The sequence below is a fragment of the Podarcis muralis genome, chromosome 18 (assembly GCF_964188315.1).
Source record: "Podarcis muralis chromosome 18, rPodMur119.hap1.1, whole genome shotgun sequence".
NCBI lineage: Eukaryota > Metazoa > Chordata > Lepidosauria > Squamata > Lacertidae > Podarcis > Podarcis muralis.
This window is the reverse complement of record NC_135672.1, coordinates 13,155,637-13,183,323: the sequence shown is the minus strand read 5'-3', so window position 1 is coordinate 13,183,323 and position 27,687 is coordinate 13,155,637. Positions and strand designations below refer to the sequence as shown.

At 46.1% G+C, this 27,687-nt stretch overlaps 1 protein-coding gene across 2 annotated transcripts; it reads right to left on the bottom strand.

Moving 5' to 3' along the window:
- Window positions 1-1,034: 1,034 nt before the first annotated feature.
- On the bottom strand, window positions 1,035-27,687 carry ELAVL1 (ELAV like RNA binding protein 1). Of its 2 annotated transcripts, none has more exons than XM_028713866.2 (6): window positions 27,585-27,687; window positions 17,580-17,769; window positions 16,322-16,425; window positions 13,810-13,963; window positions 12,727-12,952; window positions 1,035-5,691 (listed from the first exon to the last, which is right to left on the bottom strand). In XM_028713866.2, the coding sequence occupies exons 2-6, from the start codon at window positions 17,749-17,751 to the stop codon at window positions 5,367-5,369; spliced, it is 981 nt and encodes a 326-aa protein (XP_028569699.1). In that variant the 5' UTR covers window positions 17,752-17,769; window positions 27,585-27,687; the 3' UTR covers window positions 1,035-5,366. The 2 variants fall into 2 exon arrangements, with proteins under 2 accessions (XP_028569699.1, XP_028569696.1); XM_028713863.2 differs by lacking the exon at window positions 27,585-27,687 and adding an exon at window positions 22,785-22,942.

Sequence of the window (27,687 nt, the reverse complement as noted above, 5' to 3'; positions counted from 1 at the left end):
TACAGATAAAAAGACGAGGCAGATAAAAGTGTCATGTACCCGATTTTGGAACTTAAAAAAAGAAAAAAGCAAGCAACGTTGATCGTGAGCTGTGATTTCTTTTCTTTTAAAAAACCACAACAAAACCTTCTATATTACACCAAGCACCCTTTTAAAAAAGGAGGAAAAGGGTTAAGGTAATGAAATCCACAAATTTTCATTATGCCTGGGGAGGCGGAGACGACCGCTCCCACAGCAAATTTCCATATATGCAAAACTTTTAGCTATTAGGTTCGATTGTTTGGCTTGTACCTTTCCCTTCAGTGGGATTTCTGAAACTGGGGCAGGACCGCGGGTCACTTAAAAGCCCTGAAGGAAGGGGTGCAGCTATGTCCTGGCTCAGTGACTCTTGTGCCTGCAGGGGGAGCTAAATCAAGGTGAGTTTTCTTATTCAAGAACTCCTCGTCCGCAAGAAGCTGGGAGAGGAAGATGCAATGTTTTGGGACTGGAGGGGGTTGGTTTGAGACGGATGGGCTAAACTATTATGAAACAAAAACACACAATACACTCGTAATTTGGCAACATTATAGGGGGAACGTGGAAATCGCTGCCAATCGTTCCTCTTAAGACATGCTTCACGACATGGTTTCCAAAATAATAATAATACACAAAGCCACTTGTAGCTAACTGATCAAAGGGCTCAATTCATTTTCTTTAAGCCAGGGTGGAAATGTTCAGGGGTAATCCTCAAGGACATGAAAAGGAGAGAGTTGCGCAAAGCTTAAACCTGAGAGCCAAACAAGCCCTTTGAGACAACCTGAGGTCACCATCTTGTTAGCCCAACAATGGGAAACTCTTTTAACAGCCAGTGTAATAAGCCAGGGGGACGTTTGCACGGAATGTTTTCGATTTCTCTCAGGGAGGAAGGAAAACTTGGGCATTTGGTTTGCGCCAGTCAGCTTAGGAGTCTTCTACAAAATGGTTGCTGCGTTGCTCCCCAGCCACCAAAAAAGAATTGCAATGATAAGCAAACCTGCTGTACCCTTTTTTAAAAAAAGGAAATCTGTCCCTGTACAAATTCGCAATCCTTAAAAAAAATAAAGGGAATCCAAGACAGCTGGCCAACCTGAGATTATGTAATAATCTCACATACCACATGCAGGAAGTATTCCAATTCCACGAACTGACTTTCCCTGCCATCTCTGCATTCTGACACAAGTGATGGCTTTTGCCAGCTTGGGGTGGGAAGAGCCTTTTACTGCTGGCAGCTTAAGCCAGCGATTCAGTGAAACGCAGCGGCTCAGGCTCCCTCTAGCCAGCTCAGCGTGCGCTGGCGGGCTTTGCAGAATTGGGTCTGGCACCGAGAGGAAGCTGTGGGGTGACAGGAAGGCAATGCTTTAAGCACGGACTCCACAGAGTGATCTTTATCTCCTTGCAGGGCTTTGTGGATTGAGAGACTTCTGCGCCCAGGGTTGAGAGCAACTCTTCCCCGAGAGAGGAGGCATGTAGAAGAAATGAAATCCAACCGTTTGCGGTCTTGTCAAGAACGGGCCCTAATCCACTTATTTGACCGCTGTCGATTCATATTGATTGAGCGCACCTGTAGCTCTCGTCGATATCTGCATGAAGGCAACTCTGGAGGATTGGGAGGCAAAGCTGCGATATTCGCCCAAGAGGAACTCAAGCTGGAACTCAACGAAGAACAAGAGGATGCTGTTATTCCAGGATGAGACAAACACAGAGATATTTGGCACCTTTTGCAACTGATTCCATTTGGGGGGGGGATGCTGTTTTAGTGCAATAAGATTTTCATGGGGTCAGGGAAGCAATCTAATGAAAATACAAAAAGTAACTGCAGCTGTAGAGTCGCCATACAGTAGGAGAGCCCAATGATGTGATTACTTAGGGGCTTTTCTGATAACCCTTTTTTTTAGGTCTACATCAGATTCGGAAATGGACTTCCAATGCAGTTTTGCCCTTGATGGGAGCCCTTCCAAACATTACCTGGAAATATACTTAGGAGTTCAAGAGCTGCTGCAGACCTGCCAGGATGAAGACAGCACAGGAGAATGTGAGTCCTGGGAATTAGGTTTGGGCAGATGGCAACTGGGACAAGACTCCGGGAAGACGCAAAGTGAAGCAGAGAAAAGGTTATAAATGCAAGGACCACGAGAACCTACAAGATCCAAAACTGAGCTACCAATAGACTTGCGAGCAGACGCTTCCTGATTGGACAAAAAAATCCATTACCTGAAAGGCAGCGGGGCACAAATATAGGAGGAACAGAAGCAATTCCTGACAAGCTACGACCACCCAGCGTATAAAGCACAGCGCTTTCCATACGAAGCGGCATTAAAAGGGGAGAAACGAAGGAAGAAGCATTAGAGTTCTTAAAAAGAGAAAACAACGATGCCACAAGGACATTCGCTGCTGAAGACTTCCAGGTGACTTAAGAAGGCTCTGTAAAAGTGGCTCTGAAGAGCTGTCTTTGAATGCTACTGGGCATATCCAAGAACGCAATCCACTGGAAAAGTGTGCCTGGATGCCAAACCCACTGAAATTAAAGGGTAGCTTCCACAAGACGGTATTCGTTTCGGTGAGGTTTGCAAAGGAAACTCCAAACTGAATTGTGCCCTTGTACTCTTGCGAGATGCCCAGGGACTGCAATAGAGAGAGCATTACCTAGCGAGAGTCCGCAGTGGTGCTCTCAGAAACGCCAGCTGGTGCCACGTCCTTGATTCCAAACAGCTGAACTGGGTCTGAATAGGGTATCAGGTCAGTTCCCAGTTTACAACCCCAACATTTCCTGTGGGAATGGCAAAGGGACACTGGCAGGAGGGAGGGGAAAGGAAGCAAAGGCTGAACGAATGCGGTTTGTGATCAACCGATATTGAGAACGGCACACAGCAGAGATGTGGATTGTCTCGGGACTTTGAGAAGTCCACGACAACAAAACACACCAAGCAAACTAGCAAGAAGGCTTATAGTTCAAGCTGTTCTGTAAATCCATCTTGCTGGATTGTTTCCACAGGCCAAAGACTTCTTAATGATCAGAGCATTTCCAGAAAGATGCCAGAAATCGCGATGAAAACCTCCAAGAGGATGGGTAATTAGGGAAGCCGTTATCTAGAGGGTCTGCTTAGTTTGTAAGAGAAGAAGAACATCATATATGTGTGGTGTACACCTGAGACCTCAAGAAATTGGTTAATGAGGTGATGCACTCTCTCAGAAGCCAAGCAAGTTACTTGGAACGTTGTTAAGAAGTTTCCTGATGAAGATATGCAAGGGCATCGTTTCCTACAAAGAACTTGCCTTTGCATAACGAAGATGTACGAGAAATGTCATAAGGTGTACACACAAAAAGCATCATAAGGATACAGAAATCCCAACTCCTGTGTGCTGGCTGGAACAGCATTGTTATGAAAGACGGCCACTCAAAGCCAGGAAAGGGCCCGAAATCTCCCTCGGAATTGCAACTTGCAGGCTTTGCCAGCAAGTCCTTTTTCTGACGGCGGATTTACGGGCGTGGGTGGTGCAGCCAGTCTGAGGCAACCCTCTCCTGCTGCGCCAGGGGGCCGCTCCAAGTCCTCCTGGCCAGTCCTCAGTGCGGTGGCAGAGAATGGTTGTGGTGCGGCTGTAGATGCAGGCAGCCTTGGGGCAGGCTCGAAAAGGATGGAGACTGGTGGAGGACTCCAGGATGCAATGACCGAGCCCCTCACCGGGCATGCACAAGGGGGCTTCTCAAATGTGGTGTGTGGCAGACTTAGGTCATTCTTAGGATTGGATCAGGGTTCCCTTGGGCACAACCTTTCTGCTTTTTGCACACTCTATGGACCTACTGCCTACGTGTTTTCTGGAAAACTCTTGTGCCCTTACAAACCCTCGCTATGTCAAAACTGGTTGCAGAGGATTCGTATATGTAAGCCCTCAAGTCTCCTAACTGGTCGGGTTTATCGTTGTGGCACTTTAGAAACACCAGATCGTTCCTACCGGGGAAAAGAGCTGCTGTTAATCTTTCGTGTCGGACGCTGTGTAATAATATGGAGTGGGGGTTAAAAATTAAAATAACAAACCAAAACAAAATTTGAGCAAAACCAAATCAAATTTAATTGGTCTTAAATGCAAAAGTAAAAACAAACAAAAACACAAAAAAGCAAAAGAAAATTAACAGAAAACAGAACTCAAAGTTTCAAGGCAGCCTGCAGAAAACTCAGGGGATTAATTAAAATCGTATAAGTCTACCCCAAAAAAGAAAAAAATAATCATTTATTTTCTCTCTTAAATCTCTACCTTCCAAGTTTTAATGTACTTTTCTGCTGAGAGTTCAAATATGTAAAGCTATCGTCAGAACAAACCCCTATTAAAATAGTGGGGGAAATCGTCTAGTACTTATTAGAAGGGATGCAAAAAAATGACAATGCTCAAATGTTCATTAACAGCTTTATATATATATTAAAAAAAAAAAACCCTAAGGATGCAAGAATTCGAACTGAAAAATTATATTTGAAAGGAAGTTAATGTTAGATCATGCCACATTTATCTGACCAGAACGTAACACAATACAATGTGCTACCTGGAGGGAAGAACTCCAAGGATGTGGCAACGCTGGGTTTGGAGTTTCATTTTTACTCTGAAATCTTCCCAGAGTTTCTCTGAAACTCTTTGGTCCATTCTTATTGGAAACTGGGGGCAGGGACGGGCTAAAAAAGCTGTTCCAATTTGACATTAAAAATAATAATGCGCCTGTTGACCAATGAACTTGGTCAATGGCGTTAACTGAACGCTGGCACGCTCTCGTTTACCAGAGTCTCTTTACAGACACTTTCCTTCTGCGGATTAACAAACTTTTCCGCTAACTAAAAATTCCAGTTTCCAAGCTTTGCCCTCTGCTACCAGGGGCAACGTTATGTTGAAGCTTGGTTGAAATGCCCCTGTCCTGGCAGTGAAATCAACAGCTAACCTTTTAAGGGAAAGCAAGCCTGGCCGTTTTCAGGGCTGGTCTGGATTCTACTTGGTAATTGTTGAGATATATATATATCTATAGATGTATGTATTATTATTATTTTTGGCTCGGGGACAAGGTCATGGAGCAGAACCATCTAAAATTAAAAACCGATAAAACAATTGCAGGACTTTAAAAAAAAAAAAAACCCCGAAACATTTGAACATGTTGGTGGCATCCCAAGAATATATAAAAACCCTTTTATCCCACTTCTCATTTAGACTAAAGACAAACAACTTTCTTTGTGTGAAAACTGGCGCAAAACAAAAAAAGAGAAGAAGAATCGAGTTGTACACTAACGGAAACAAAAAAAAGAAAGGTTTCAAACTTTTTCCGTCACTCGGTTATCTATTCCATACAAAAAAAAGAAAAGCCACGAGCGAAATTATTTGTGGGATTTGTTGGTTTTGAAGGAAACCTGCAAGATTTTGTCCCCCAGCCGGTAGCCGTTAAGACTCGCTATGGCCATGGCGGCTTCTTCATAGTTTGTCATTGTCACAAAGCCAAATCCTTTGCACTTGTTGGTGTTGAAGTCGCGGATGACTTTGACATTAGTCACCGCGCCAAAGGGGCCAAACATCTGCCAGAGGATTCCCTCATCGGCATCTTGGCCGAGGTTGTAGATGAAGATGCACCATCCCGAAGAGGAGTTTCCTGGGACATTTACACCAGAAAGCCCACTCATGTGATCTACACCCATAGGAGAGAACCTACCAAATAAAAAAGGACATAAAATAGTTCATGTAAACAAAACAACAAAACAAAAAAAGTCAGTTTCAATCAAGTTCAAAAAAAAAGAGAGAAGCTCATTGGGGGAATTAAAAGGTTAGGAGCGCTGGGCGGGGGGGGGGGGGGGGGATTCAGAGCACCCGGGCGCTGCGTTTTGGCAAGAAGACAGAGTCTCCCTGGGACGCCTTAAAGGCTGTCGAAATTGGCGCGGCGTCAGCGTTTCGTGGACTAGGCCCTGCTTCGTCAGATGCGCTGTTTTTTTTAAAAATGATTTATTTGCTTTTACTTTAACCGGTTTACATGCAGCCCTTTTTTAGGGATACAGTGGAACCTCGGTTTTCGAGCGCCTCGGAAGCCCAACGCCAAAAACCCAGAAGTAATTGCTTCCGTTTTCGAACGCGCCTCGGAAGTCAAACGGCTTCCGCTGCATGTCTTTAAAGTTTCTCAATGGATTTGGCCGGCCGCTCATTGCTCCTTGGTTTTCGAACGTTTCGGAAGTCAAACGGTCTTCCGGAATGGATTACGTTCGACAACCGAGGCTCCACTGTATAATCATTCATAACCGTGAAACATCAAAACACAGAGGCATCAATTAAAAACCAGGCTATACACCCCCCACCAAAAAAAGATTGAGCAGCAATAATTAATAGAAAGACATTGAATAAAAGCGGTACATAAAAAAGCAATGAATTAAAAAGTGGCCTGAAATAAGAACCTTAGGCTTTTTCTAAAAACATTTTCTCTAAAAAGATGGGGTCAGGAGGTGTTGTCCACAGTCGACCAAGGAATTCCCTCTCTCTCACACAGAGCTACGTTATGGTAGAAGTGTGAAAGAGACCCACAACCCTGATTGTGAAACCCACAATCCTAGGACCACACAATGGAAATCCATGACTCAAATTGGGGCCGTAGATCTCTTTCGCGTCACAGGCATTCAGTTAGCATTGCAGGCTGCCAACAAATCACCAAGATTTGCTGTTTTATAAATGGGCCACGTTATTCTTCGCCTAAACACCCGCACTTTTGCTTCTGCCCCATGGACTTCATGACTTGTTTGTAACTTGTTATGCATCTGATGAAGCAGCGGCTCTAGTCCACCAAAGCCAGGCCGCGGTAAATTTACTTGTCATCTTAATGATGCCGCCAGTCCCTCTGCTGTGTTTTACTGCAACAGACAGAGGCAGCTGCCCCTCTAGAATTTGCCAGGCTGAAAGCCACCAATCTACCAGGAATGTCTCCTGCGCAGGTCCCAGCAAAATGAATCAGAGTGGGCTGGGCCCAAGGTGCACTCAAGCTGCTACCACCCACACCAGCAGGGCTTGCACAGACATTTTTCGGAGGCTGTGCCCTGCGCATTGTCAGGCTTACAGTCCTGTCAGCGATGTCAGAGGCTGATGCGGAGACCCCCTTGGCAAAGGGCTAGTGCCTTGCCCCCTGCGGGACCCCAGTGGTCTGTCTCCTCAAGTGGCATTCTGAAAGGGCCCACAAGGAGCACTCGATATTGGGCAAAAGGGCTTTGGATGGGCTTTCTGGCCCCTTCTACATCATACAATTCTACGACTTAGATCTGCCTGCACAAGGACGCCATTTGAGCCAAGTGACCTCTTGGTTCAGAGTGTTCAGTAGTCGGGAATGAGGCAAGTGGAGCTGGATGCACAGGGAGATATTAAGGCTCTCATCCTCCTTCCCTAACCACTCTGCCGGACTCGCCACCCCGTTCCCAATAACGTGAAAGGAAACTCCCTGCTGTTAGGCCTGGCATCTTTCTAGCAAACAGCACAAAGGGCTCTTTCCCCTTTCAGTTCGTCAGTGACTTTCTCACCGCTACTTATTCTCCCTCCCGGTGACCTAGGTTATCTGCAAAGTGACCCCCGGGCTTGACCACCTGGACCTGCAGAGCATATGATCACTGTGTGCTTTTCTAAAAACAAAAACAGGTTATGTAGGACTGCTTTTTCTGACAAGACAAAATAATGCATCCTTTATGAAGCAAAACCAAAGGGCACAGCGGCTAGCAACTATCTGGTTGTGGAAGAGTAGCACTGCAGGGGTTTTTTTTTGGGGGGGGGGGCATTGCTACACACTTTGTTCTTAAGAGGAGCATAGAGAATTGCTTAGCCAAGTGATTATTCAAGGCACCAGGCCCATACAATATGGCCACCGTTTGCCACTAAGGATCAGTTCAGATGACCCTCCAGTCTGGAGGAATGCGACTGAGCCACCAATAGACACAATCCCTTCGGCGGATCCCCTTCCATTTCCCATCTGGGGTTAGCCATGACGTGCGGAGACACTGACGCCGGCAGGCTGTGGTGAGCGCTTCCCCTCCAAAACCAGAAATCGGCATTTCGGAACAAGGCTTTCAGGAGGAAAGCTCTAACCACCGCCCCCCAGATCCAGACATCGTGGCAAACACGAGAAAGGGAAGGTTGCGTTTAAAAGCGTTTTGTTCTGGGCCTGCCACACCATAGCTTGACATTTCATCTGAATTGAGCCACTGGTTCTGACCCCGAGCCAGTTACAGTCAACATTCAGGGCTGTAGCACTGTCAGAAACATTAACACGGGTGGTTGTCTTGTTTTTTCGGGGGGTGGGGACCATCATCTTACATGGAAGAGGCTGAGTACAGGCAGATAGAAGAACATGTATTTATTTAACATGTGACAAGAATTCTACGACAAGAATTCTGAAAGATACCCATCTGACTCTACACTTTTGGAGAAATCAAAAAGAAAAACATGCAAGGGATTCACTGAAGAAGCAACTACTGAGGAGGAGTTTACAACAAGCATCGTGTGAAAAATGAGTAAGGACTTTAAAAAAAAAAACAACCAACAAAAAAGGACACATAAGCAAGTGAAATAAGAAATCCAAAAAACCAGAGGAACAGTAAATTAGGAGAGGGCCATCTTGACAACAAGACTAGTGTTTTGTTTTGTTTTCAAAAGTGTGTGTATGCCTAAGTTGTGGTAAATGAGGTTCTCGAAAGACAACTGCTGTAGATACAGAGGAAATAACTAGCTTTCCAGGGGGAAAATTATACCCCAAACAAGTTATGAACTGAACTGTTGCTTATTAACTGCTGCTATTAAGTCTTTTGAAGAATGAACTACGTATTAATGGTTTTTAAAAGGTTCTTTTTAAAGTAGCTGATTTAGTGGTGCTGGGCGGGACTTAGCGGGCTAAGAGGCGTGAGAGATCTTGCTAGCTCATTCCCCACTCAACAGAAGGAGTGACTTGTCTGCATTATTATTGATTTGTCTTTTCTGTACGAAACTTACAGGTTGTAGGACTTGGCCCACATTATGGGCTTGAACTTTAGTGAATGGTACTTTATCAACAATTAAGGAACTGCTAGTATTTCTGTGGGACTTTTTGACGGGGTAAAAACAAATTCTCACACTGAGCTCCGAAGGACGCCCAGCGCTGCTTTAAAGATTTCCATGGCTCCTCAAGAAGACCAGTAACCATGAATAAGATTCCCAGAAAGTCCCAGAGCGGCCACATCCGAGAGGCCCACAAACAGAAATTGGCTCATAGCGAGCCCGTTTGTACTTGCTATCCGTCCCTTTCCTCAATTACTCTGGTGTGCAAAGGGGGCTAGACGCAGAAACAGGAACTGCTCTCATTTGCACTAGGATGTGGTTAAACTGGGGGGGTGGGGGGTGGCCAGCACTGCATGCTTCAAACACACTGGGTTTCAGGGTCAATTTCCCAGTTAACTCAGGTAGCAAGAGCTGGACGTTGTCCCTCTCTGCTACAGCCACTGCCAGTCAGAGTAGACAGTGCTAGACTAGGTGGCTGCTTCGCCTATCTATCTGCTCTCCGGTTTATGCAAGGAGACAGCCAGCTCCAAGTCGAGGATTTAGTTATTTTCTCCCAAATGAGGCTTGTGATCAATGACATCATAAAGGAGAAACTGAGGGAACTGCAATCCCGTTCTGGACTGCAGAACTGCCCTGCTACACGCTAGGGCTAGCGCAACAGATTTTGCCAACTGAGAAAGTGATAGAAAACCTTCAAGGGGTATTATGTATGGCAGAGATGACTGTATCCATTATTGTGAAGTTTCAAAGACAAGGTGAAGTCTATTGAACCTTGAGATAAGAGATTATATACTCTTTCCACCAGCTACAAGGAAAGTTCTATTCAAGGGACTAATTTTGTTTCTTAGATTGACTTAGGTCTTTTGGATCAGGAACAGATGCAAATAAAGCACATATTAAATTGGTCAGCAAGTAAAAAGTAGCAGCTAAATTTATGAAACTAGTGTTAAGACAGAGAAAATAATAATATATGTATATATCATCAATATAGGAAACATTTATCAATAGGGGGAGCTTATCAATCTTTTAATTATGCAACGAGAAGAATGGCTGAAAATTTTATCTGCTATTAAAGAAATGGAACTTTTCAAGCACTATCTTTTTTTAGAAGCAAGAACACCGATGTGTCGAGAACACTTTAAAAACAAAAAACAGTAATCAAATAGATGGCTTTTGTAAGAACTGAACGGGAAATGAAAGTGGAACAGTGTGAAGAAAGGTTTAAGGGGGGAAAATAACTATCAAAAAAACAAAAAACGAACCACAGTACAAGGGATGAGTTTGTAGCCTGTTAAAAGTATGTTATTCCCTAGACCTGGCTGGTAAGTTTAAGTTTCAGAAATATCTGAACAGAATCCCAATTCCTAACACTACACAAGGCAAAAGAAGTTGTGTTTCTCCAGCAGCTTCTATTGGGGCGCAGGGCAAACCCAGCTATTAAAAAGATCTAGGCTTTAGGTCCTCAAGTCACAAAAGTAACTGCCCAGGGAGGTCTGTGCCATATTAACCTGGCACAGTCCATCATTCTGCTGCAGTTAAGTGCGGCTGAAATCAAGAGGGCCAGTCTTAGGCAGAAAGTAGATACAATGCAAGCAGCACAATAATATTATGCATTTCGCTTTGAATTCAACGGAACTTCTTCCCTGGCAGGCGTGCATCAAATTCCGGGCTTAGGCTGCGTGAATCTCTCCTTTATTTCTATTTTAAACCCAAAACTAATGTTGGAAAGATGAGGAATGCCTTTATGTGGCATGCCCAATTTGGACTTTTCTTCTGAGTAACTTTTCTTCTGGGTTGCAAGCAGGGGATGGGGAAAGGTTTCCTAATTACGCCTGCCTTGCCAGACAAGGGGGTCCCTATCCGTCAAAGCAGCAATGGGATCTTTTCTCATGAGGGCGGGAGTCTCCATTCTACTTTTCTTTATTAAGTCGCATTCCTGTCTCCAACCTGCTTCCCCCAAAATTAAACGTACTGATCTAACTTAAGTGCTCAGTATTCCTTCCTCAGTTCGGAAGTCTAAGATTAATACACTTTATTACAAAGGACACGTAGGCACGTTTCCTGGGAAAGTGTCTTAACTGCACAGCCTCTTCCCTTTTAGCGCTGTTCCGCATGGTATGCGCATTATAACCTCAACTGCAGAACAAACCATTGCTTTTGCTTTTTCATTGCCAGTCTGCAACAACTGCCTGCAAACCTGCGGCTTTATTTGGGGTGCTAACCCACAGGCAGACATGTGCAAAGTTCCTTTGAGGGTTCTTAAAAGATCACAGGTATTTGTCGCTCTCTTATTAGCCGTAAACAGGACTGCCGGGCATGCATTTTAGATCTCGGAACCAGAGCTGAGGTTACTGCAATCTGGTTTTATTTAAATTGCCTGCTCCTCCACCCCCAGCCTTACAATATGTATTTTTTATACTTCTATAAACTACCTGGAGCACTATTTTTAGTTAGGAAAGCGGTACCAAGTAGCAGAACAAGTCTGGCCTAGCCTGAGAATGTTCCCGAATGAGGCTCTGCGCAGGTGTGGAACCCATTAAGCGCAGCTGCACAAGGCCATTAAAAAGAACAGGTTGTTTTTAAAATGACAAGAAGCCTTTTAAGCAAAAAACAAACAAACAAACAAAAAACCTTGCTTCGGCAATTTTAGACTATGAGAAGGAATAGGTTTTTACATGCTTCAGAATACTGTTTTAGCGGTACTGGAATTGCACCATATGAGAAATAAGTTCATTACAATCAAGTACCAGACCACCCCATTCTTGCAGAATTTTTTTTTTTAAATGCCATCTTTTGAAACACTGTTGTGAAGCATCAGAGCAGACAGACAAATTTTCAATCTTTATTAACCGGGGTTGGGAGGGGACGGGGAGGACCTGGAAGGCTTTTTAATCCTCTATTTAATTAAATTCTATTTTTTGAGGGGGAGGGGAGAGGGAGTGAGATAAGAAGAGAGAAATCTGATGGAACAGAAATAAGAAAAGAAATGGACATCAACAATGATTACTGACATAGCGTGGGAATACATATTCATTTGGGGGGGACAGAAGCACTCAACTGCCATTAATTTTGAAAGATCTTTTTTTTTCTCAGAACTCTCTAAAGTTATACAGAATGAACTTTAAAAAAAAAAAATCTAATGGAAGAAGTTGGAGGTGCAATTGGGACCAAGCTGATGGGTTCCACGTGAACTGTCAAGAAATATTGGGAAAGAGTTGGTTAAAGTAATAACAGAAATCACCGGATACAAATTTTACATTGAATCCTATTGCGACCCCTCCTTTTGGGATATCCAATATAATGCTACCTAACGGCTGATATAAAGGCTTAGCTAGCATGGAATACCCTGGGCAATATCATTAGATAAAACACAGTAGGATCAGGCCGTATGAAGGTAGGCAACAAGAAGTATTCCAAGAAAAGTGGTCTTTATTGACTAATTATCAGAACAAAAGCTCTTCACATACTGTTAACCCTAATATTTTGGAACGGATTAACATTTATGTTGGTGTTTTACTCCTCTCCCTTTAACTATCTACTGGAAGTGTTTCGCCTGGTGATGAGCAGTTATGATTTTAAAACGAAAAACAAAAAAAACGAAAAATACCAAGAGAGGCAGAGGAAGAGAGAGAGAGAGAGAGCGCAACACACAGCACAGACCTCCAACCATGTCAGCTCTTCCTAACCTACCTGAATCTCTGAGCCTGGTGGTGGACGGGGCCCCCGAACCGTCTGGCCGGGGAGTGGTACAGCTGCGACAGCAGTGCTACGTTTTTGTTCTGGTTGGGGTTGGCGGCGAACTTCACCGTGATGGGTTCGGAGGAGCCGGGGGGCTTGTGGCCGTTGAAGTTCGAAATGGCCTCTTCGGCTTCCGAGCGCTTGTCGAACCGGATGAACGCCACCCCTCTGGACAGACCTTGAAACCGAAGCGACAAAAACACAGAGTTAAGTGCGTCTCCTCCGCTCCCCCAAATGTGCCCAGGTTGCCTGGAACAAGGCTGCACAGCAATGGGGGGACGGGGGGACTAACAGAATCCAACCTCCATCTGGCTGTCTTTTGCCAGTCGGCAAAGACAATCCAACTGCCTAAGTACCTTCATGAATGTCATGTTCTATATCGGCAGCCGGTGCTTTTGATGCACTTCTTAACAGTATTTTATAACGTGGTTTTAAAATGTTTTCACCCTGAGCAGTGCATAGGCGCTAGAAGAGTGCTACAGAAATCTCTATGCAACCAGAAATGTTAAACGTGTCCCACTTTGTTGGGTTTTAATGGGAGATATAGAACACTTGACTTTGGCAGAGGCAAGTTCCTAGAGAGCGCGCATGTTGTTGTTCAGGATCTTGGAAGGGCTCCCAAAACGAACAAGATCAAAGCGCTTGTTGAGCGAGGGTGGAATCGTATTTAGTCAACCACCTAATGTAGACAAGAGTTCAAAAGCTATGCAAATCGCTTTAAGGAGGTTCATGGTTCAATACATGCAATGGAGGGATCTCCAAAACAGCAAATCTGTTCCAATCATGGAGGTGGTATTTCATGAGAGTCATCACTAGGGGAAAGTGCTCACAAGCATAATGAATTATTAAGGGGAGCTGGGGTGCTGGCCACCTCCACAAACTGTAGCCACACTGCCCTGCTACCTAAGGTAATGGGGGGGGGGGCAAAAAAGGGGGGAGTGTTTCCAAGTGACACATGTGATAGCCACTCTTGCGCAAAAGGAGCCAGTCAAAACGCCAGAGCTTCTAAAACAAAACCATCGCCGCCTTTCACACCTGTAGTTTGGTCAACCAGCACGCGCGAGTTGATAATGCGTCCAAACCGTGAAAACATGTCCTCAACATCTTTCTGTGTCATTGTCCGCGGCAGTCCGCTAATGTACAGGTTTGCGTCTTTGATAACCTCAGAGCTTGGGCGGGCATACGAAACCTAAAAGGAAAAGGAAAACCACTGGTTGGGCATGCGAAACCATGAAGCGTCCCTCCAGAAGTTCTAGCGTCAATTCGGCTTCCTTCTTTTGCAGTTGCTAACGAGATCATCCCTGCAGTTTGGCCCAACTTCTACCCCTTTTTGGGGTAGCCATCTGTCCCGCAACGAGGACTTGGACAAGGAGGTCACTTCCAACAAAAGTGGCAGGCAGTATGCTGAGGCCATTTCCCCCTCACTTGACCGCCAGCCGGACGTGTTACTGCTGCTTATTGGGAGGGGCAAGGTGGGGGGTGGCGGAGGTGGTTCAACGCAACAAACACATGGGCAGAACCACTCTGGTGGGTCTGCAGCTGCAGCAACATCGCCCTTCTACCTCCCGGTAAGCGCAGAGATTGGGTGAGCAGAATCATTCCAGCAAGCTGTTCAAACTTGTGCGTTCAAATTTGGGGCAGGAAGAAAAGCAGCAGGTGCCATTTCTGTACGGATGGTATGCTCAGGGCGTCTAAACTCTACCACAAGGGTAACCGCAATTGCGTAAATCTGAGTTGTACTGCAGTGGCTGCTCCTATCTTGCATGCCCCCTTACTGTAACCAACTGAGGTGCAGGATATAACAAAGGAAAGGATGCAACTGTCTGGAAGTTTCCTCTAAGGGATCGCACACCCACGGAATTACTCCTCCACACTTGGCGAAGCAGCAGACTGAATGCCTGCAGGGCTGTTGTTTTTAAGAGAGCATAAATAATGGCACAGAGCTATTCACGAAAAAACATGACCCCTGGGCAAGCCTTTAAGAACCTTCCTGGGTGTGCCCCTTTGGCCCTGTGCACAATTTGCTTCCTATGAAGCTCTTGGAACACACTACTATTCAGTGGCAGGACTACAATGCAGCAATTAAAAGTCAGGGTTAGCTTTCTCATCTGACAACCCCTCCCAGCGAGGCTTTGGTAAGCCAAGAGAGAGAGAGAGCGACGCTTGGAAGGATACAAGCAGCTCATTCATGGGTGCGCGGCCGCCAGCACGCAGTCACACGATTCGACTCTCAAAGCAGCGACAGATGTGTTGCTCAGATTGGGAGGCAGGTCAGGCCACCCCCTCACTTATCCCCCCCCCCGCCTCGCTTCTTCCCTGACCCGTGGCTTGTCCCTTTTGTCTTGTGAGCCATGCAGCTGGTAGAGAGCCAAGCCTGGCTGCCGTGCTGCCTTAGCATCTCCCCTTCCACAAAGCCGACAGGCGCACACATAGATATCACATTTAGGGCTGCAGGGTTGAGGCCACTAATTGGTTAGATTCGTATATCAGCACTTTAAAACGAATCAAATGTCCCCCCACCGTTTAGTCACTGCTTATAAAATTAATGCATGGCAGTGCCATCTTAAAAGAGGCTTTTCCTCACAAGAAGGGAAATGACTCTTCCAAGATTATACCTGCTGCGACACATGCATGTGAATTACTATTGCTGTTGTTGTTAATTGAATTTATATACCACCCTATACCTGCAAGTCTCAGGGCAGTTCACAAGATAAAAGCAGAATGTGAAACCACAAACTACATAATCAAAATAAAAACAACAACCACCCAATAATGCATTTTAAGAGGGCATAGGCTGTCAATCAAATCAACCAAAGACCTGGCTAAAGAGGAACGTTTTTGCCTGGCGTCTAAAGGTGTATAATGAAGGCGCCAGGCAAACCTCCCCGGGGAAAGCATTCCAAAGACAGGGAGCCACTGCAGAGAAGGCCCTGCTCTTGTGAGGAAGAGGCATGCAAAGAAGTGCCCCAGAAGATGATCTCAGGGTCCGGGTAGGTTCATATGGAGAGAGGAAGTCCTTGAGGTATTACGGTCCGAACTAAGCTTTCCCCTCTAGAACTGCTGTTTCTCATAAGCAAACTTGCAGAGTTTTAACCAACCAACTTAAAACATGAAATTAATCAGCCAAAATGTCTTGCACACTATTGATTAAAATACAATATGTAAAAAACGATATAATGTACACACACACACTCTCTCTCTCTTCATTGTTCACATCATGTATGATTAAGTAGGTTTAATAAATGTGTCCACTTTTAAATGTCACACAATTATTGGCTATTTCTCCTGCAACTGACTAATATATCTGCTCTGCTAGAATTCAGGTTTGCACATTTTTATTGAACATGTATACACTGCCTCCCTGTCCAATGAGTTCAAGGCTAATGAAACAATAATGTGACATAAAACATTTTAAAAATATACATTCATGACCATTGTAGGGGCGGAGGGGGGGGGGGGAGAGGAAAGGGTTTGACAGTCAAAAATAAGCAGAAATTCTAGCTGCAGACTGACTCCTGCTAGACACAGTTGAGAGAGTCACTTTTACCTTGATAGTTTTGGACTGGAGTCGCAAGCCATTCAGTGTGTTTATGGCTCTTTCGGCATCTTTCGCTGTGACGTAGTTCACAAAGCCGTAACCCAAGCTGTGACCTACAGGGACAAAGGTTAATTAATTAAACATAGCGTTCTTGAAAGTAAGTGGGGAGGTGGCAGAGGAGAACCACTTTGCTTCAACACGACGCACTCCTTATCTGTACTAATTAGGGACCTGGTTTATTTTGAATATGAATGGCAAAAAAAAGCCACGTAAAAAACTGCCCTATAGGAGTTTCAGAAAATGTGGACCAGGACCCCAAAAGTTTGCCATGTGGCTTGGAGAGCTGCTCTGTAGGCACGCAGAACTAACTGCGCGGTTCCCTAGATCCTAGACAGGCTTCCTCCGACCTTAGTCACCAGTGCTGCAGCTGCCTTGTGGCTTCCCCAACATACACATTTGTACAAAGCAACAAATGAATGCAAATAGCGACGGCAGTAACAGCTCGACAGGCATGTGTACAGAATGTCTGTCTGTCCACCTCCGTTGGACAGCGTACACAAGTGAAATCGCATACAGTAGGGAGCACCCCACTTTAACAGGGAGGGCATGCAGGAAGGAAGGAAGGAAGGAAGGAAGGAAGGAAGGAAGGGGAGAGACAGTGTGCACAGCCTTTGGAGTAGGGAGGCTTGGAAGCTGGCAACTCTCCCCCAGCTTGCAGAGAGGCAGTAGCAGGGAGTGAGGTGGACCAGTCAATCATCGGGGGACAAGGCTGGGCTAGGCAGGTTGACCTTCTCGTCCCCTCCCCTCTGCCCAAACCAGGTCCAGGAGAGGCAGAGCGGGCACCTCATTCCCAAGCGGGATATCGGGCCGCTCCGAGTGAAGAAAGGCTCCACCCCGAGGCTGCTGAGCCACCCAGGCCATGGCATCCGGTTGCAAGCAGGGCAAAAGGGCGAGGAGGGCAACCAAGAGCAGCTGCCACTAAAGTACCTCCTCTGCCCACCTCCAGTGCTGCCATGGACGGGCAGGAGCTTTTGTGCCAAGCCGAGGCGCCAGGAGGGGCCCCCTGCAGTCTCCTCCCCTCCAGCAATTTCAAGGCTTCAAATGTGCCGTGGCCCCTTCTCTCACTTACAGCCCCGAGAAGGGAAGTCCATTCTCTTTGTTTATTTCACGGCGACCCGCATAAATGTGGTCGAGCGCAAGTGTGATACGAGTAACTGGTGGGCAGAGGGACGCCTGTATTTCAGGACAGGCTACATGTTATTTTTACCTGCCACTTTGTCTCGAATAAGCTTGGCGGATTCAACTTCCCCAATGCTGCAGAACAGGCTCCGTAATTCATCCTGGGTCATGTTCTGAGGAAGGTAGTTCACAATTAAGTTTGTCCTCCCGATATCGTCCCTGCAGTCTTCAGCCATGTGATCTTCATAACCATTAGACATTTTAATTAGAAAAGAAATCTGCCAAAAGGGAGAAAAAATACAAGTTGTTCAGCTCTGAAGGTTCATGTGGTTACAAAGAAATAAAAGACAACCAGGAGGAGTAGCATGCGACTGACCCAGTGTTTGAAATTCCCATGGGGCGGGGCGCGTTATGCTACTGACGTGGGTCCAATTGCAACAAAGCGGAGATTTCTGGGCGCCATGTTGGCCCCTAACATCTCCATCAAGGCGGCTGACTTGCGTACCGGCCTCAATCATCACATCAAGGAAAGTACAGAGCTGAGCACAGACCTGTGTACTGCGCATCTGACTGCGCTGCAACCTTTCCACAAGCCACTAGGGCCGCTGCTACCACTAAGGGGGTCTAAAATGGATAAATGATGATACCATCGATCACCACACAGTCTTCCTCAGCAGGCGAGCCAAGCTGCATCCAAGCAGGACTTTTGGTTGGGGGCTTGGCTGCCGAATGGTGGTATTCAGGACAATCCAAAGTATGGTGATGAGTCACAGTGAATACAAATAATCTGGGACTGCCAGGCTGCCAACAGGCCTGCCAGGCGGCAGAAGCAGCGGCCGAAGAGAACAGCATCGGCCTTGATTAGGGTCCAGAAATATTCATGGGGGCGTTAAGAGGGTTGATGGAGGACCCTGGATGAGAGACATTAAAATATTAAAAAGAAGAAGGTGGTTTCTTGGGCTCGTCAACCTAGACAGCTTGCCCATCTAGGAGAAGAAAACTTTTGATCCTAACCATCCGCAGCCTTGCAGGATATTATTGGAAGAAACAGCTAAGGAGTAAACCCTACACAAGAGTAGAGGCTCTGAGAAGGTTGGATATCTTCTTGCGTGCCGCCTCCTGGCAACTCCTGCAGCCAAGCTACTGCCAAACACATTGCTCTGCTTTCCTTCAGAAAGCAGAGGCCAAGAGGGGGGTCTTGTGATCTGGGCAGTCCAGGACCTCCACACACGCTGCCCAGGCTTACGCCGAGGGGTGAGGAGTCCCCTTCAGTGCTGCTAACGATGGGGTCGACTTCGACCCCCGAGGCGCACTCCATTGTCTCTCAAGACAGACGGATGCCGCAAATGGCAGCAGCAGCAGCAGCAGCAGCAACATGGTGGTTTCTGTATGCAAATGTGCAAGGATTTAGGAGTTTTCTTCACCAAAGCTGGTAGTAGCCATAGCACCAAATGAAGGGGAAGTCGCAGAAGTGTGTGGGGGGGGTGCAATTTGCCTGGGAGGAGGGTCAGAGGGAGTGTTTAGTTCCCCAGTCTTCTGCCCACCACGATTAACCATGGCACCTGCACCAGCGCTATGCTGGGTTTCACATTACCTTCTCCCTTCTTTGAGTTACCAGGCCTGGGCGCTCTCACAGAGCTGTCCTGCACTGAGGCAGCAGTTCTGCCTAAATGCTTCCTACCAGCTCAATCTCACTTCCAGCTCAAGGAGAGCAATGGGGGGGGGGGGGAAATGCTCCACCATGTGTGAGGCAGGCAATTTCCATAGAAAAGTGGTACCCAGGATGCCAACCCCCAGCCGTTTTTGCCCTGGAAGTCTCTCTTAAAGCAAAGGTTCCAATCCTACACTTGCCTTGGGGTGGGACAAGGCCGTTAAGCAGAAAAGTGGGGAGCAGAGAGTAGCCAGAGCATGCCTCTCCGCCGCTTTTCTTTTTAGCTGGTCAGCAGCACCCCAAGTTCCCAGATGAGTCGGGTGGGCTAGAATGCGTCTCCCACAGCAGAGAAGGTTTGGAGGAGAGAATCTTAGTTCTGCCTACAATACTCCTGAGCCAACTTCACAGTCTGATGCAGGACCATCACATCTCTATGTAGCTCCTTTGGGCAAAATCACAGAAGCCCCCAAACCCCAAATAATGTGATATAAAAAAGGACAATGAACATACATAAGCAGTAGCCACTGTTGTGGAACAAACATTTCTCCAAACCCATCAATTTATAACAATGAGATCTCCTGTTATTTTGCCTCTCACTAGGGTTTTTGTTTGTTTGTTTCCCATGCTTTTGTCTGTTGTTTCTCATACTCTTAGGGACCTTCTCCGTTTTGGTTGTTTCTCTTGGCAAAGCGCTTAAATTAGACCCCCCCCCCAGCACAAGCTCCAAAGGAACCAGTCTTGACAGTCCTTGTCTAATAGCAAGGAAACAAGGAAGAAAAGAGGTCAGGCCGTCTCAGCTTGTTCAAGCCCTGCGTACCCGATAAGAGCAAACAAACTGAGATTTAAAACAAGAACTTCCTGGCAGTAATGATTTCCAGGTGAACCTGTCAATCTGAGGCATCACTTTTGGAGTCGTCATTTCCTTCTCCATTCAGCACAAATGCACACGCACGCTGCGGAACCAGGGCTAATTCACATAAATCTCCCAGTGTACAAAAGCTCGTTTCATGCTCAAGGGTGAGAAAGAGGAAGTGGAACTCACTGGAGCCGAGGATGGACAAAATGCTTGACTAAACAGAAGAAGCCTTTCAGTGAAGGAAACCACTCCACATTAGAAACTTGAATTTCTGCCGCTCACTAATTCTGAATCTGCTGCTTTGGTATTCCTGCTTCTTCCCCTCATCTCAAAATGGACATACCAATGTATTTTAGGGCAATTTAAATTCTTGTATACACTAAACAGACCGATTATTTCAATAAATATATTAATCCTGTTGTGCCCTTCCTCAACTTTAACTGTATTTGTCAGTTCCATCGTGTTTCCTTCAACTATATTCATACATCCCAAAGAGGAAGCAGCAAATCAGTTACTCTCTCTCAGCCCAGGAGAAGCAATTGCAGTGACCCCTCGATGTTGCTTTGACTCAAACTGCCATGAACCCTGACCACTGATCCTGCTGGCTGCTGGAGCACCTGCGAGTTGTAGACCAACAAAACCTAGAGGGCACTATATTAACTATCCTGTCTTGGCGTAGCCCAACTTACAGGACTCCCAAACTGGCTTGCATAGTAAAACAACATAAAATACAGGCATTTAAAACTGAGGGATCACTAGGAAGCACTTCTGAGCGCTCCAAAACCCAACATAAATGCTACATATTATTGTTTTTTTGTTGGGTGGCTTAGAATTAAGCACATTTTTAGCTTAGCTAGCAATACGAATACTGACCTACCTCATAGGGCCCTGTAAGGATTACTGAGATGCTCGTTGAACAAGCTTACAATTTCTCCTTTATTTTCCTCATCTTAAGGAATGGTTTCTTAGATTTAATACAGTACAAGTAAGAGTTTATTATCTATACCCCACCCATGTGGCTGGGTTTCCCCAGCCACTCTGGGCGGCTTCCAACCGAATATTAAAAACACAATACAGCATTAAACGTTAAAAACATCCCTAAACAGGGCTGCCTTCAGATGTCTTTTAAAAGATAATTGCTTATTGCCTTGACATCTGATGGGATGACGTTCCACAGAGCGGGTGCCACCACCGAGAAGGCCCTCTGCCTGGTTCCCTGTAACTTCGCTTTTCAGTGAGGGAACCGCCAGAAGGACCCTGGACCTGGACCTGAGTGTCTGAGCTGAACCTTGCAAAGCTGTTGTCTGTCAATAATGTGTGTGCGCGCACCTGCAATGCTCACCTGTGCATGTGTACACAGCAAGGCCTCATAAAGACCAAGCCTTTGGGTTGTGCCAAATGATATTCTTACTCAGGGTAGACCCTTAATTAAAACTAAAGGACCTTAAACTTCCTCAGTTGCATTATTCCAATAGGTCTGCTCCAAGCACCTGGGACGAAACCCCACTGCTGCTATTGCAATTGGCTTGCACCGTGCTCAAATTCCTTCCCTGCGAGGGAACAAGCTGCCATCAAAATCATCTAACACCCCCCTCCCCGCAAATTATCAAAATTTACAGACTTCCAGCTGTTTGAAAGGAGCAAATCAAACGATAGCCATTGAAACATCTCCAACACAACGGACGCTTCAAGCGGGTTCCACCCCCAACCCCCCCCCAAATCCAGCTGAAAACTCAACTTTAATTTTGCTCGCTGCAAATTTTGATAATAAACCTGATTGGTGTGTGGGGTGTGTGTGTGTGAATGATTTCAATCCCAACCGTGACTCCCTGCACACACACCCAAATTCAGCCGGAAACGCAACTTTGCTTTCTTCCGTGCAAATTTTGATAGTAAACCTGGATTTGCAATTGGTGGTGGGGGAGGGGTTTTAACGTGAAGGATTGGATTCCGATTGCAACCGCGAGTCCGGTTTTCCTGCACCCCACCCCTCACCCTTCATTTGTAAAAACAGTGAGGCTGGTCCTCCTTGCAAAAAGGCAGAAGCCTAAAGACAACGATAGCAATCAATCAATAATAATAATACGATGATGATGATGATGATGATAATAATAATAATATGATCATCCACTACTGTGATCATAATATGATGATGATAATAAGATGATGATAATAATAATAATAATATGATCATCCACCGTTGCAATCATAATATGCTGATGGTGATGATAAGAAGAAGAAGAAGAAGAAGAAGAAGAAGAAGGTGATACTAATAATAATAAGATGGTGATAATAATAATAATAATAAGATCATCCACCACTGTGATCATAATATGATGATGATAATAATAATAATAAGATAATAATATCATCCACCGCTGCGATCAGCATAATAATAATAATAATAATAATATCATCCACCGCTGTGATCATAATATGATGATGATAATACTAATAATAAAAATAATATGATCATCCACCGCTGCGATCAGCCTGGCTGGCCGCCCTGCCTCCCTTCCCCGCCCTAACAAAAGACTCCGCGCTCCCCTCCCCTCCCTCGTGCGTGCTTTTCTTTCTCTCTTTTTTTTGGGAAAGGGGGGTGGGAGAGAGGCCCCCGTTCGCCGCGTGCCCCGCCCCCTCGACGCAGGCCCCGCCCCCTCCTGCGTCACCGGCCGCGCAGGCCGCAAGGCGAGCCTGGCCCGCTCTCACTGTCGCCGCCGCCGCGGCCTCCTCCTCCTCAGACCAACCGCCTCTTCCCTCAGCGGCGACGGCGGCGGAGGCCTCACCTGACGACGTCGCTGCCGCTCCGACGAAGCGGGGAAGGCGGGCTGCGGCGGCGGCGAGGCGAGGCGTCGGGCCGACGAAGCTGAGGGTCCCTCCGGCCGCGCGACGAGCCGCTCCGCTCCCTCAGTCGGCAGAAGCAGCAGCAGAGGGAGGGAGGCGGGCTCCGGCGCCGGCCACGCCCACCTCGCCGCCCGCCCGACGACGACGCTCATTGGCGGCGGCGCGCGCGCCCGGAGCGCCCATTGGACAGCCGCCGCGCCGGTTAAAGGCGCGCTGTGAGTGAGGGGGGAGGAAAAAAACGGACGCTCGCCGAGCGGCGGCTCGCCTTGGCGCCGGCGCATGCGCGGAGGGCTGCCGTCCTCCTCCTCCTCCCCCCCACCTTTTTTTTGGGCGTGGCCGCGCGCTTTTATTTCCCCCCCGCCAGTCACGCGCTCCGAATCTTCCGACGCGCATTCACACGTTACGTTTTCAGCGGGCGCGAAACCCGGGTGTTTTTTTCAAACACTCCCCACCAACCCCTTTTTCCCCCGACGGAGCGTCAACACGCAAGCATTTAAACCCGTTAAAAATAATAATAAAGCACGATTACGCGGGCCTAACGGTAATCATCCGGAGCCCACGTTTTTTTACAGAATAAATAATGTGGAATGGCTGCTCTGCCCGCATGCAAACGCACACGCAACCCTTCCCCTCTGCAAAAAAAGAAAAATGGTTTTCAGTAAAACATAATAATATAATGATTATTATTTAAATTTGTATACCGCCCTAAACCTGCAGGTCTGTAGACTGTATAAAAAGGCTGTATTTAGATGCCCAAGAGATTATGGGTGTCATGAGAAAGCTCAAACCCTTATAGGAAACCGGCCCTTTTTCAAAGGTTGTCTTGCATTGATTAAATGGTTCATTTCATCGTATTACGCACAGGCTGGTATTATTATTTTCCTACCATCATCATAGATGAAACTATACAATTTTGCAAGTCATTAATTGTTCATTGGTGGTATTGGGGTTTTTTTTTTAAATCCTTGTAAGGGCAAATAACCTAAAAAGTGACTTCTTTTTTAGAAAATCTAGTTAAAATTAATTAATTGAGTCATGCGCCCTAGAACGCTGCTCAAACGATCTGAGGCGTAATTGAGATATTGGAAGGGAAAGAAAGCCACCTGTCGTGGTTAGAAAAGGCCGATTAAAACATTTCCCCCTCCATTTCCTTAAAAAGATCTCTATCGCAGGAACACAGGTGTGGTGAAACAGCTTTGATAAATAACATTTGGACAACAAGGATTTGCGAGAATATTATTGAGATGCTTTAAGGCTCTTTAGAAGATCTAAATCTACCAGTGCTGGTTTGAAATCTTTTAAGGAAATTGATTACGTTCATAGTACAATCCTCGCCATGCCCACTCAAATGTAAGCTTTCAGGCCCCATAGGCACTATACGAGGCATAGGCAAACTCGGCCCTTCAGATGTTTTGGGACTACAACTCCCATCATCCCTAGCTGGGATACTGTGTCCAGTTCTGGGATGCTGACTGACCAAACCCAAAGTGTGTTCATTACTGGTTCCTCAGCATCCTTGGAAAAAGTGACCAGTGGGGTCCATAGGGTTCTGTCCTGGGCCCGTTGTTGTTCATCGTCTTTATAAATTTGCAGGCGACATCGAACTGGGAGGGGTAGCCAGTGTCTAAAATCCCTGGTAGAGGACAAGGATCCTGAGATCACGTTAAGAGTAGCCAAATTCTGTGTGATTGCCATAAAACTGAGGGAACAAGCTGTGCTATCATAATGATTAAGGTTTTAAATGATAGTTTTAGGTTATATGTTAGTGACTAAGTTTTAATTTATATATTTTTAACTGTTGCTGTATCTGTATCGTCCCTGTTATACCTAATTGCAAATTCAAAAGTTTCCCTATCACGCTCTATGACTTCCTTGATATTGTATGTGGGTGGGAACTGGTCTGTGACCGAAATAATAAAAGTCATTCATTCGGGAGGGGTAGCCAATGCCACAGAAGACAGAATCGGGATTCAAAATTACCTTAAGAGAACTGGGTGCAAGCTAACAAAGTGAATTTCCGCAGGGACAAGGGTCAGGTTCTGCACTTAGGCTGGAAGAACCAGATGATCAAATATAGGATGGGGGACACCTAGCTAGACCGTGGTACCCATAAAAAGGATCTGGGGGTCTTGGCGGAGCGCAAGCTGAACGTGAGCCCACCGTGTGATGCAGCAGCGAAAAAAGCGAATGCTATTCCAGGCTGCACCCACAGAAGTCTAGTGTCCAGATCAGGAGAAGTCCTAGTGCCTCTCTATTCTGCCTTGGTCAGACCCCACCTGGAATCCTGTATCCAATTCTGGGTAACACAATTTAAGAAGGATGTTGACAAGCTGGAAGGTGGGCAGAGGAGGGAGACTGAGAGGGTCAAGGGTCTGGAAACCGAGCCTGATGAGGAATGGTTGAAGGAGCTGGGGATGTTTAGCCTGGAAAAGAGGAGATAGCAGAGCCATCTTCCAATATCTGAAGGGCTGTCCCTTGGAGGAGGGAGAAAGCTTGTTTTCCCACTTACTTGGAAGGAAAGCCCATTGAATTCAATGGGACTTATGAGCAGACATGGTCAGAACGGCAGCCTTCATTTGTTAAGCTGAATGCAGTCCCTGGTGAAAACCATAGTGGTTGTTTCAAAATAATTTTGTATATTTTGTGCACGCAAAATTGCTAAAAAGCAACAACCACCAAAACGTAAGCAATAAAATAAGTGCAGAAAACATAACATGACGTAATATAGCTGTAATGCAAGATAACATCATTGTCGTCATCATTATAAAAGTAACGGCTGTTATACAGTTACCCTGTTTTTGGAAGAAGCAAAGGTTTTAACATAATTTATGTTCGGTAATTGTAGCATTGGAAATGCAGGATGGCTGCAAAACTCAGGAGGGAACAGAAAGTAAATTCCATTCCATGTTTATTTGTATTAATTAATAATAATAATTATATATATATTCTTATAGTGATAATACACAGGTGGGGATGAGATCTACTGCTCCTAAACAGCCTTTTTCTTTATATTCTTTATTTCCCTGTAACCAAACTCTAAATGATTTTATTGCCGTCGTCAGCTATGCAACCTCGACCAGTTTTTAAAGGAGATTAATAAGCTAAACACCTTTTTTCAGCTAAATCAGTTTTTCAATTAAATCACCTTACCACAGAGATAATTTGGCTGCCCCCTCCAAAAGGGCAACACCGAATAGGGGGTTGGGGTTGGAGTATTATTGTATGATTTACTGGAGTATGATTTCTATGATTACATCTCATCTGCATTTTAAATTTTCTCTGACGGTCGGAGAGGCTTAAGTGTTGTCAGGTCTGAAAGCACATATATCTAGGACCCAGGAATCAGGTCTGCTTTGGGAAGGCTGTGTACAAAATAGGCTGTACTCAGAGTACAACCACGGAAATTAATGCACCCAATTCCCAGTACAGCGGTACCTCGGGTTACACAGGCTTCAGGTTACACACTCTGCTAACCCAGAAATAGTACCTCGGGTTAAGAACTTTGCTTCAGGATGAGAACAGAAATCGCGTGGCGGCGGCAGCAGGAGGCCCCATTAGCTAAAGTGCTGCTTCAGGCTAAGAACAGTTTCAGGTTAAGAACGGACCTCCGGAACGAATTAAGTACTTAACCCGAGGTACCACTGTATCTATCTATACCACTGTAATGATGTATGGAAGCGAGAGCTGGAACATCAAGAAGGCTGATGACCGAAGAATGGATGCTTTTGAATTCTGGTGCTAGAGGAGACTCTTGAGAATCCCATGGACTGCCAGAAGATCCAACCTATCCATTCTGAAGGAAACCAGCCCTGAGTGCTCACTGGAAGGACAGATCCTGAAGCTGAGGCTCCAAGAACACAGATAACTAGGCCGTGCAAAATGACGTCATAGCTATGACATCACGACACACGTCTCCGTCTCCTGCCTACTTCAAAATCAACCAGTTACGAATTCCATTTTTATTTTTAGTACATATTTTGTCCTTTTTATATTTTAATTTTATGTTGTGGACCTCCCTGAGATCTACAGGTATAGGGTAGTATACTACTACTACCAATAAAAATAATAATAATGGATGCAACCTGCACTGAACACGCAACTAGGCCGTGCAAAATGACATCATAGCCATGACATCATGTCAAACGGCTCCCTCTCCTGCCTACTTCAAAATCAACCAGGCCTCCATTTTCATTTTTATTATGTATTTTGTCCTTTTTGCATTAGTATACTACTACTAATAATAATAAAAATAACAATGATGGATTCAGCCGCACTGAACACGGAACTAGGCCGTGCAAAATGACGTCATCGCTGTGACGTCACGACGCACGTCACGCCCACCCCGCCTATTACAAAGTCCACCAGGGCTCCCTATTTGAATTCCATCCCCGCCCCCTTCGCTGTTGCCATGGCGCTAGAAATCGGGCCACGCCCACTTTCAAAGTAACGGCCGCGGGAGGGGATGGGCCGAGCGAGCCGCGCGCCTGCGCAGAAAGGGGCGAAGCCGTCCTCCCGCCCCGACAAGATCTCGCGAGATCGCGACGCGGTGAAGGGGCGGGGCCCGCCGCTTGAAGGACGGGAGGGGGGAAGGGAAGGGAAAGCATTAGATAATCGCGGAGATGGGATAGAGCGGCGCGCGCACGGCTTCCGCCGAAGCCGCGCCGATGGGAGAGGCGGCGGAGGCCGTGAAATATTCCCGGGGCTCGAAAAGGCGCGTCAAAAAAAACGAAAATCCTTTTTACCTCAGTGAGGGAAAGACTCGGAGCGGCCCGCCAGCGAGACTCCTTCCCGGCACTTCCGCTTCCGGTCTGACGTCAGAGGGCAGCAGCGTCGCCATAGAGATGC

Excerpts from the sequence above, each read along its gene's own strand:
- ELAVL1 (XM_028713866.2), bottom strand. The coding sequence starts at position 17,751 with ATGTCTAATGGTTATGAAGATCACATGGCTGAAGACTGCAGGGACGAT. Across the intron at positions 16,426-17,579 it reads TATTCGAGACAAAGTGGCAG|GTCACAGCTTGGGTTACGGC; the intron begins GTAAAAATAACA and ends TTGTCCCTGTAG. Across the intron at positions 12,953-13,809 it reads GCTGGTTGACCAAACTACAG|GTCTGTCCAGAGGGGTGGCG; the intron begins GTGTGAAAGGCG and ends TTCGGTTTCAAG.